Source organism: Oncorhynchus mykiss, chromosome 16, assembly GCF_013265735.2.
Source record: "Oncorhynchus mykiss isolate Arlee chromosome 16, USDA_OmykA_1.1, whole genome shotgun sequence".
Taxonomy (NCBI): Eukaryota; Metazoa; Chordata; class Actinopteri; order Salmoniformes; family Salmonidae; genus Oncorhynchus; species Oncorhynchus mykiss.
The window spans coordinates 70,118,764-70,131,197 of record NC_048580.1 but is presented as its reverse complement, the minus strand read 5'-3'; the positions used below and the strand labels follow the sequence as shown (position 1 = coordinate 70,131,197).

Below are 12,434 nucleotides of genomic sequence, written 5' to 3'. Positions count from 1 at the left end.
GAGGCTCTGTGCGCTGCTAACATGGACATCTCTCACCTACTGGGCTTCCTGCCCCTCAACCTGCCCCCCAACCTGCCCCCCTACAACGCCTCCATGAGCACAGCAGGGCTTGTCATGAGCTACACCTCGTCTACCCCTGCCTCCTCCTCTTCCTCCTCTTCGTCATCCTCATCCTTGCATGCTGCCGAGCCCCACACCGTTGCCACGGCTGCAGCCGCACCTCTTACCTCTTTGCAACCTCAACCTCAGGAGCAGCATGGCTCCAGCGAGGGCCTGGGTCTAGGGCCCCTGCACCCTCTCCCGCCAGTGTTTAGCTCCAGCCTCAGCACGACCACCCTGCCTCGCTTTCACCAGGCCTTCCAATGAGGGGCCACCAGGTCCCTACGCCTTCATCCTCAGCTCACTGCCTGGGCGCCCAAGGTCCATGGGGCCTGCTGGCCGCAAGGGCAGTGATAAAAACACATGAACACTTAGAAGCCTTAATCGAATCACACAAAAGCTTTTGATTGAGCCCAGAGAAAACTGAACCCTTTATTGAAACAAAAGGAAAAAGATGAGACATTTTAAAACAAACTTTCTTTCTATCCTTTAGTTATAACCTCTCCCACCAACCTATCTCCCTGATCCATGATCCCCTCTCCCACCAACCTATCTCCCTGATCCATGATAACCTCTACCACCAATGTATCTCCTTGATCCATGATCCCCTCTCCCACCAACCTATCTCCCTGATCCATGATCCCCTCTCCCACCAACCTATCTCCCTGATCCATGATCCCCTCTCCCTTTATTATGTAGGTAGTAGGCAGTAGGCCTTCAGTAGGCCTTCAGTAGGCCTTCAGTAGGTCTTCATTAGCCTTCAGTAGGCCTTCAGTAGGCCTTCAGTAGGCCTTCAGTAGGTCTTCAGTAGCCTTCAGTAGGTCTTCATTAGGCCTTCAGTAGGCCTTCAGTAGGCCTTCAGTAGGTCTTCAGTAGCCTTCAGTAGGCCTTCAGTAGGCCTTCAGTAGGTCTTCAGTAGCCTTCAGTAGGCCTTCAGTAGGCCTTCAGTAGGCCTTCAGTAGGTCTTCAGTAGCCTTCAGTAGGCCTTCAGTAGGCCTTCAGTAGGTCTTCAGTAGCCTTCAGTAGGCCTTCAGTAGGCCTTCATTAGGCCTTCAGTAGGCCTTCAGTAGGTCTTCAGTAGCCTTCAGTAGGCCTTCAGTAGGCCTTCAGTAGGCCTTCAGTAGACCTGAAGGTACCGCTACTTTATAAAGTAATAATATTAGGAAAAATAATCAAAGATTAATTTTAGAGAAGATGTTTTGAAGTGGATGAAATATAATTTTCTTGCTTTTCCAAATGTGACTGAACATGCTAGATTATCTCTCCTATGAGTTTAAAGGTCTGAACCACCTGCCCAGAAACACACCCTGTCTGTCATCATCACCGTCAGGGGGAAAACACACCCTGTCTGTCATCATCACCGTCAGGGGGAAAACACACCCTGTCTGTCATCATCACCGTCAGGGGGAAAATATACCCTGTCTGTCATCATCACCGTCAGGGGGAAAATATACCTTGTCTGTCATCATCACCGTCAGGGGGAAAACACACCCTGTCTGTCATCATCACCGTCAGGGGGAAAACACACCCTGTCTGTCATCATCACCGTCAGGGGGAAAATATACCTTGTCTGTCATCATCACCGTCAGGGCGAAAATACACCTTGTCTGTCATCATCACCGTCAGGGGGAAAATACACCCTGTCTGTCATCATCACCGTCAGGGGGAAAACACACCCTGTCTGTCATCATCACCGTCAGGGGGAAAACACACCCTGTCTGTCATCATCACCGTCAGGGGGAAAACACACCCTGTCTGTCATCATCACCGTCAGGGCGAAAACACACCCTGTTTGTTATCATCACCGTCAGGGGGAAAACACACCCTGTCTGTCATCATCACCGTCAGGGGGAAAACACACCCTGTCTGTCATCATCACCGTCAGGGCGAAAACACACCCTGTCTGTCATCATCACCGTCAGGGGGAAAACACACCCTGTCTGTCATCATCACCGTCAGGGGGAAAACACACCCTGTCTGTCATCATCACCGTCAGGGCGAAAATACACCTTGTCTGTCATCATCACTGTCAGGGGGAAAATACACCCTGTCTGTCATCATCACCGTCAGGGGGAAAACACACCCTGTCTGTCATCATCACCGTCAGGGCGAAAATACACCCTGTCTGTCATCATCACCGTCAGGGGGAAAACACACCCTGTCTGTCATCATCACCGTCAGGGGGAAAACACACCCTGTCTGTCATCATCACCGTCAGGGGGAAAACACACCCTGTCTGTCATCATCACCGTCAGGGGGAAAACACACCCTGTCTGTCATCATCACCGTCAGGGGGAAGATTAATGAAGGAATGAAGTGATAATGCCCCGCCAACATTGCCCTCATCCAATAGGCCAACATTGCCCTCCTCCAATAGGCCAACATTGCCCTCATCCAATAGGCCAACATTGCCCTCCTCCAATAGGCCAACATTGCCCTCATCCAATAGGCCAACATTGCCCTCATCCAATAGGCCAACATTGCCCTCATCCAATAGGCCAACATTGCCCTCCTCCAATAGGCCAACATTGCCCTCCTCCAATAGGCCTACATTGCCCTCCTCCAATAGGCCAACATTGCCCTCATCCAATAGGCTACAACCACACTAAAAATATCTCAGAGAAAGACTCGAACAACTGATTAATGTTATGACTCATAGAGGCAGATCATTTGTCCAGAAAGTATGATAACCAACGCTGCCAAACACAGCAACCAGTGGCGCCCACATATTTAATGACAAAGATATGTGAAAACATCTGAGTCGGTAGAAAACATGCCAAGTCATGCCGGTTTTATCTGGTTTTTCTAGAGAAGCATTTATTTTATTTTTTTTTGGCAGAAGGCTCTTCCCCTTTAAGAATCCCTTTGGCTAGCTCTCAGTGATGATGACCCTATATGGGGAAGGCTCTTCACCTGTAAGATTCTCTTTGGCTAGCTCTCAGTGATGATGACCCTATATGGGGAAGGCTCTTCACCTTTAAGATTCTCTTTGGCTAGCTCTCAGTGATGATGACCCTATATGGGGAAGACTCTTCCCCTTTAAGAATCCCTTTGGCTAGCTCTCAGTGATGATGACCCTATATGGGGAAAAAAAAAACAACTTGTAAAAGCTGCTCTTGAAAACAGGTCAAATTACCAGTATTTGACTCATGATGATTTTCCTTCCTTCAACTGTCTTCCTTCCAGTATTTGTTTTAAGAAGTCTCCATGGTAACAATATGCCACACATTACTGATATGTATTTTTTTTTTGTTGTTGAAGAAAACAAATATATTTTCTCTCTGTTAGAGATGCATGGTAATAACCACCCTGACATATGTGAATAGCAAACAAAAATGACAACGACGACATTGAGGAAAACGTGTAAGAGAATGTTATTGCAGTGTACAAAATATCTCATCAAAAATGAATATTATTATTGCTTTTATCTCAGTAAGGTGTACAAAGTGATGATGTTTAATGTCTGGCAGGTTTACATTTGTGTGTATCTGACATTTTATTGCTCAAAAAAAGGATGAATTATTAGCTTTGCCCTTTAGCTTTTCTCCTCTGTATTCATTATTGATCTTGATCTTTAACTTGATATTTGCCTTGATCTTGAACTTTACCTTGATCTTGAACTTTACCTTGATCTTGAACTTTACCTTGATCTTAACCTTTACCTACTTGAGTTAGTAGCAGAAACTTGGATTGTGGATTTTGACAAATGTTTTAGTAGGCTGTTAGTGGAATAATACTGAAATAACAGTCAACATAGATAACATTGATAGACTCTCCAGTTTCAATTCATTCTCTACTTTCTCAGTATGAAACCCAACCTGACCCTAAGTAAACGAAGCGATCCGATTTTAGATGCCTTTTTTTCCCTTCATATTCACCTGCCTTTTGAAAACTTAAGCCCAAAGTTATAAAACTATAACAGGTGCTCTTATTTGTGTCCCGTGAGTCATGTTTGTAGGATGGACAACGTTAAAAGATAGATTCTGCCTGGAGAGTACTAAAGGACTAAACTTTACGGTATGAATATCATCCTCTTGGTTTGCAACTCGTCTCAAAACCCCCTTGACTTTTGGCTGTTTTGAGTACTGAGCCCAGTCCACAGGCATCTATTAGTGAACACGTAGTTTCAAGTATAAGTCAAGTAGAATTATTTTTATTTTTTTAAGAAATAAAACATACGGCTGCTTTTAGCTACGGTTGCCCAGCAACTGTAGAGCACTAGAACATTTCAGTAGTAGCGATTTGAAGTGTTTCCTTTCCTCTCCTGTACTCTTCCTCACTCAGCTGCTTCCTAGATTCAAGACAAAAGGGTCTATCTAAAAAGGACAAGATCCAGAACAGACAAGTCACCAGCCTGCTCTTTGACATTCAAAGCATGGGACGCCTGACTGGGATATTTCCTTAGTCGTTTTTATTTTGTTGTTGTCATATGCTATATTTTTTTCTGTTTGTTAAAACAGGACCTCGAAACAACACAACACATCACCTCATTTTTATTTTTTATTTTTTCAATTTTTCTTACCAAAACCCAGAGAGAGGAAACTAAATCTTGCACAATTGCTCATTAAAATCCAAGTTAAGTTAAGTTAATGTTTGTTTGGTTGTTACAAATAGTGCCACTGCCAAGCAATGCTTGTGAGGTAATACGTGCAGGTGTGTTCAAGTTGACACTAACCAGTCTATACCTGGAAAATCATCCTCTAGGCTGATACATTGTCTAAACTATGAACATGTACTGATTGATCATGATACATGCGATTCTTACATTTGAAAGAGTTTGACTGTTTCTTACAGAGGAAGAAGTTGGATATAAATATTGGTATAAATCACACAAAAAAGAAGGTTATGTCTTAAACATAGCCTTTTTATATCAAGTATACATTTTAAAAGGCCGTGGCTATGTTCAATTCCAGACACAATTGTAGGATTCAAATGTAGCGTTTATCTTTTTATTCATTTATTGCTAAAAACAAATGAAAAATTATTAGTATTTAGTTTTGTCCTCTCTGGGTTTCTGTGAGCTAATCTGAATTCTAGCACTTTCAACCTTAAAAAAAAAAAAAAAATTGTTTTCTTTTAACATTTCAGCTTATATGTTGATATGTTTTTCTCATTTGTATTTGATCCTGTATATGTATGTGCCATTAGTTTGATGTGTAGATTTGATCAACCTTTGTGTATTTTTCTCCAAAAGAATAACAGTATTTTTGCTAAGACTTTTCACTAATACCTTCTTTCATGTGCCACCCCACTCCCCTCTCAGCCCGTTGGGTAACCAGCATTCATGTGACCCCCCCACTCCCCTCTCAGCCCGTTGGGTAACCAGCATTCATGTGACCCCCCCACTCCCCTCTCAGCCCGTTGGGTAACCAGCGTTCATGTGACCCCCCCCCCCCCCCCCCCCCCCCCCCACTCCCCTCTCAGCCCGTTGGGTAACCAGCGTTGCCTTCTCTATTGAAATTGTATCTAACCCAACAACAAATATATTCTACAACCAAGTATCTGTAACAAGAGAGCATGGTGAACATTATACGTCGTCGTCCCTAGGACATTCACAATCTGGAATAGAAGGACTACCAGATCGACCTCTTCTTCAAGGTAAAAAAAAAGAGCAGGTCCTGTTCTCCGACAGATGTGACACTGTTCCATCCAACAGCACATTATCACATTATCTGGGGAACCTAGTTCTAAAGCACTTTTATTCAGTAAAGGGTTGTACTACTCTGCCTAGTAGCTAGAAAACACATGTTGCTTCTAGACAGATTCAGGCAGTCTTGAAATGAATATTGTACAACACTCTATGTTAACATGATGTGCCAAGACAGGGCTTGTTATAGAGAAGGTAAGTAAGTCTCCATCTGCCCCAGTTTACAGTAGACTTCACCTCACACATAACAGTTTACAGTAGACCTCACCCCACACATAACAGTTTACAGTAGACTTCACCCCACACATAACAGTTTACAGTAACTTCACCTCACACCTAACAGTTTACAATAGACTTCACCTCACACATAACAGTTTACAATAGACTTCACCTCACACATAACAGTTTACAGTAGACTTCACCTCACACCTAACAGTTTACAATAGACTTCACCTCACACCTAACAGTTTACAATAGACTTCACCTCACACATAACAGTTTACAATAGACTTCACCCCACACATAAGTTTACAGTAGACTTCACCTCACACCTAACAGTTTACAATAGACTTCACCTCACACATAACAGTTTACAGTAGACTTCACCTCACACATAACAGTTTACAATAGACTTCACCTCACACAAGCGTTTACAGTAGACTTCACCTCACACATAACCGTTTACAGTAGACTTCACCCCACACATAACCGTTTACAGTAGAGGTGATAGAAATGCTAATAATTCATTGGCAAAAGAAAACTAAAACTAAAGTACTTGTTGGAGGCAGCTTTAAATGCTACGTTTTGCAGAGCTAACCTTGGGAAGTGGCCTTTTCAGGAGTATTTTAGCAGTACTTCAGTATCATCAGGCCTAATCATGACCTAATCATGAGTCCATCCCACTCGTTGTTGGAGAGATACCTCTGCTCTACCCCTGAGAAGGCCTACCTCTGACAGTGGTGTTATGATTCAAAGCATCAGATAGGTCTTTGGCATTGTTAATGAAAGGCTGTGGAAGTAATATCTCGCCTTCAGTTTTGACCGAGTGCGGAGCGAATGTTTTCGCTACAATGCCTTGTTGGTTCATTACCTCGCCTGCACCTACTAGAGATGCACTTGTCCTCACCGTTCCTCTGTTAGTAGGTGAACAACACAGAATTTAAGGGAATTATTTGATCAATTTTAAGTCAGAAAACCGATTGGATTTCATGAATGCTTTTTTTTTCTTTTTCTAGTGAGAAACTGGTACTGTCTGGTGAAAAGACAGACTCCACGTGTAGTTTTATATATATTTTTTAGCTTAATGTAAGTCTTGCATTCTAAGCTTTTTTTTTTTGTGTATCTTGTTTAGTGACATAGACATTTATTTTTAGTACTTGCTTATTACAGCCAACTCTGGAAAAAAAAAAGGTGAACAAAACAAAAAACGGAATATTTACTTTCATCCTTACACTATTTTACATAGCATGGAGTTTTATCAACTATATTCTTCAGAGAGAAAAAAAAAACGTAACTTTTTTTTTTTTTTTTTTTACATATCTCACATGCGATCAGTTGCTGCATTGTAAAGTGACAGATTTGTATATTGGTTGATCCAAAGAGATGACATAAACAGCAAACCTCTTTTACTTATTGTACAGTACATTGTATCTTTGACTTGTTATGTTGAAATTATTAAAAGACAAATTCACGGTTTCATACTTTGACTGCGTTTTTTTTTTTTTACATTTGATTTGACTCCTTTGTCTTTTTGAAAAGAGCATAGTTAGAACACAGAAAAGTAGGAAATGGACTTAGACTGGAGAAGGCAGTGTACACGGCACCTTCAGAAAGTATTCACACCCCTTGACTTTTTTTTAATTTTTTTTTTTTTACACGCATTTTGTTGTGTTACAGCCTGAATTTAAAATAGATTTTTGTGCCTACACAATTCAAATCAAATCAAATCAAATTTATTTATACAGCCCTTCGTACATCAGCTGATATCTCAAAGTGCTGTACAGAAACCCCAGCCTAAAACCCCAAACAGCAAGCAATGCAGGTGTAGAAGCACGGTGGCTAGGAAAAACTCCCTAGAAAGACCAGAACCTAGGAAGAAACCTAGAGAGAGGAGCCACACATAATACCAATAATGTCAAAGTGGAATTATATATTTTAGAATGTTTTTTTTAGATATGAATTCAAAAAGGAAAAGCATAAAGTGACTTCGTTAAGCACATTTTTACTCCTGAACTAATTCAGGCCATTAACACAGGGGTTGAATACTTATTCACTCAAGACATTTCAGATTTGAATTCATTTGTAAAAATGCATATGTGCAATAATAGGGTTCAACATTTATTTTTTTGAATTTGATTTATTATGGATCACCATTAGCTGCTGACAAGTCAAGCAGCTACTCTTCCCGGGGTCCAGCAAAATTAAGGCAGTTATACAATTTTTAAAAACAATTTTAAAAACCGTTGTATCAATGTGTGTTGACCATGACAGTTTACAATCCAGGGTTACTCCAAGCAGTTTAGTCACCTCAACATGCTCAATTTCCACATTATTTATTACAAGAGTAAGTTGAGGGTTAGGTATTAGTGAATGTCCCAAATACGATGTTTTTTGTTTTTAAAATATTTTGGACTAACTTATTACTTGCCCCCCCCATTATGAAACTAACTGCTGCTCTTTGTTAGGCGTTGCAGTAGTAACTGAATGACTACCTCATCTCTGTACCCCACACATACAATTGTCTGTAAGGTCCCTCAGTCGAGCATTGAATTTCAAACACAGATTCAACCACAAAGACCAGGGAGGTTTTCCATTTCCTCGCCAAGAAGGGCACCTATTGGTAGATGGGTCAAAATAAAAAGCAGACAATGAATATCCATTTGAGCATGGTGAAGTTGTTAATAACACTTTGGATGGTGTATCAATACACCCAGTCACTAGAAAGATATAGGCGTCCGTCCTAACTCAGTTGCCGGAAAGGAAGGAAACCGCTCAGGGATTTCACCACGAGGCCAATGGTGACTTTAAAACAGTTAGAGTTTAATGGCTGTGATAGAAAACGGAGGAATACTAACCTAAATGACAGAGTAAAAAGAAGGAAGCCTGTACAGAATACAAATATTCCAAAACATGTATCTTGTTTGCAACAAGGCACTAAAATAAAAAATGTGGCAAAGAAATGAACAATAACTTGAATACAAAGCGTTATGTTTGTGGCAAATCCAAACACAACACCTCACTGAGTACCACTCTTCATATTTTCAAGTATGGTGGTGGCTGCATCATGTTATGAGTTTGCTTGTCACCGTCAAGGACTCTCTTTCTTTAGGTTAAATAGAAAAGGAATAGAGCTAAGCACAGGCAAAATCCCAGAGGAAAACCTGGTTCAGTCTGTGTTCCAACAGACACTGGGAGACAAATTTAGCTTTCAGCAGGACAATAACATAAAACACATGGCCAAATATACACTGGAGTTGGAGTTGCTTTCCAAGACGACATTGAGTGGGGTAGTTTGTTTTTGACTTACATTGTTTTGAAAATCTATGGCAAGACTTGAAAATGGCTGTCTAGCAATGATCTACAACCAACTCAACAAAACTTTAAAGAATTCTTTCAAGAATAATGTGCAAATATTGTACAATCCATGTGTGCAAAGCTCTTGGAGACTTACCCAGAAAGACTCACGGCTGTAATCACTGGCAAAGGTGCTTCTACAAGGTATTGATTCAGGAGTGTGAATACTTATGTAAATGAGATATTTCTGTATTTACATTTGCAAACATTTCTAAATACATGTTTTCAGTTTGTCATTATGGGGTATATTGAGAAAAAATATATTTGAATAATTTTAAATTCAGGCTGTGACACAACAAAATGTGGAATAATGGGTATGAATACTTTCTGAAGGCCCTGTACATTCCTAGAGATCACTACACCACACTGCTCTACACAGATGATTTGACAGACTGGACACCGCAATGGGTCTTGTTACTTGAGTTAAGCCATTGAACACCCTAATTACAGTATGATGTCATACAGGTATATGCAGCTAACCTACATGTTAACTCAGCAAAAAAAGAAACAGACCTTTTTTCAGGACCCTGTCTTTCAAAGATAATTTGTAAAAATCAAAATAACTTCACAAGATCTTCATTGTAAAGGGTTTAAACACTGTTTTTCATGCTTGTTCAATGAACCATAAACAATGAATGAACATGCACCTGTGGAACGGTCGTTAAGACACTAACAACTTACAGACGGTAGGCAATTAAGGTCACAGTTATGAAAACTTAAGACACTAAAGAGGCCTTTCTACTGACTCATCAAAAGAAAGATGCCCAGGGTCCCTGCTCATCTGTGTGAACGTGCCTTAGGCATGCTGCAAGGAGGCATGAGGACTGCAGATGTGGCCAGGGCAATAAATTGCAATGCCCGTACTGTGAGATGCCTAGGACAGCGCTACAGGGAGACAGGACAGACAGCTGATCGTCCTCGCAGTGGCAGACCACGTTTAACAACACCTGCACAGGATCGGTACATCCGAACATCAGGTACAGGTACAGGATGGCAACAACTGCCCGAGTTACACCAGGAACGCACAATCCCTCATCCTGACATGACCCTCCAGCATGACAATGCCACCAGTCATACTGCTCGTTCTGTGTGTGATTTCCTGCTAGACAGGAATGTAATTGTTCTGCCATGGCCAGCGAAGACCCTGGATCTCAATCCCATTGAGCACGTCTGGGACCTGTTGGATTGGAGGGTGGTGGCTAGGGCCATTCCCCCCCCAGAAATGTCTGGAAACTTGCAGGTGCCTTGGTGGAAGTGTGGGGTAACATCTCACAGCAAGAACCGGCAAATCTGGTGCAGTCCACGAGGAGATGCACTGCAGTACTTAACGCAGCTGGTGGCCACACCAGATACTGACTGTTACTTTTGATTTTGACCCCCCCTTTGTTCAGGGACACATTATTCCATTTCTGTTAGTCACATGTCTGTGGAACTTGTTCAGTTTATGTCTCAGTTGTTGAATCTGATGTTCATATGATATTTACACATGTTAAGTTAGCTGAAAATAAAACACAGTTGACAGTGAGATGACATTTGTTTTTGCTGAGTTTATGTATACCTACACTAAAAGGAACACTCTCTCCTACATTTACAGGATACAGACTGCTATAGATTAAAAAAATGAAAAAGAGAACTCAAAAATTGTTTTAATACACAATGTGTAATCTGATACCAACCCCCAAGACACACAGCATAGAGACAACACGACAATGTGTAATCTGATACCAACCCCCAAGACACACAGCATAGAGACAACACGACAATGTGTAATCTGATACCAACCCCCAAGACACACAGCATAGAGACAACACGACAATGTGTAATCTAATACCAACCCCCAAGACACACAGCATAGAGACAACACGACAATGTGTAATCTGATACCAACCCCCAAGACACACAGCATAGAGACAACACGACAATGTGTAATCTGATACCAACCCCCAAGACACACAGCATAGAGACAACACGACAATGTGTAATCTAATACCAACCCCCAAGACACACAGCATAGAGACAACACGACAATGTGTAATCTGATACCAACCCCCAAGACACACAGCATAGAGACAACACGACAATGTGTAATCTGATACCAACCCCCAAGACACACAGCATAGAGACAACACGACAATGTGTAATCTGATACCAACCCCCAAGACACACAGCATAGAGACAACACGACAATGTGTAATCTAATACCAACCCCCAAGACACACAGCATAGAGACAACACGACAATGTGTAATCTGATACCAACCCCCAAGACACACAGCATAGAGACAACACGACAATGTGTAATCTAATACCAACCCCCAGGACACACAGCATAGAGACAACACGACAATGTGTAATCTAATACCAACCCCCAGGACACACAGCATAGAGACAACACGACAATGTGTAATCTGATACCAACCCCCAAGACACACAGCATAGAGACAACACGACAATGTGTAATCTGATACCAACCCCCAAGACACACAGCATAGAGACAACACGACAATGTGTAATCTGATACCAACCCCCAGGACACACAGCATAGAGACAACACGACAATGTGTAATCTGATACCAACCCCCAGGACACACAGCATAGAGACAACACGACAATGTGTAATCTGATACCAACCCCCAGGACACACAGCATAGAGACAACACGACAATGTGTAATCTAATACCAACCCCCAGGACACACAGCATAGAGACAACACGACAATGTGTAATCTGATACCAACCCCCAGGACACACAGCATAGAGACAACACGACAATGTGTAATCTGATACCAACCCCCAGGACACACAGCATAGAGACAACACGACAATGTGTAATCTAATACCAACCCCCAAGACACACAGCATAGAGACAACACGACAATGTGTAATCTAATACCAACCCCCAAGACACACAGCATAGAGACAACACGACAATGTGTAATCTGATACCAACCCCCAAGACACACAGCATAGAGACAACACGACAATGTGTAATCTGATACCAACCCCCAAGACACACAGCATAGAGACAACACGACAATGTGTAATCTGATACCAACCCCCAAGACACACAGCATAGAGACAACACGACAATGTGTAATCTAATACCAACCCCCAAGA

The 12,434-nt window shown here is 41.9% G+C and overlaps 1 protein-coding gene across 1 annotated transcript in view; it reads left to right on the top strand.

The window, feature by feature from the left end:
- LOC118936543 (zinc finger protein PLAGL2-like) overlaps positions 1 to 3,945 on the top strand; it is a 6,028-nt gene extending 2,083 nt beyond the window's left edge. Inside the window, exon 2 of the mRNA XM_036947683.1 lies at positions 1 to 3,945. This exon is cut by the window's left edge and continues 1,117 nt beyond it. Coding sequence (XP_036803578.1) covers positions 1 to 366 — 366 coding nt within the window. The 3' untranslated portion in view covers positions 367 to 3,945.
- The last annotated feature ends 8,489 nt before the right edge of the window (positions 3,946 to 12,434 follow it).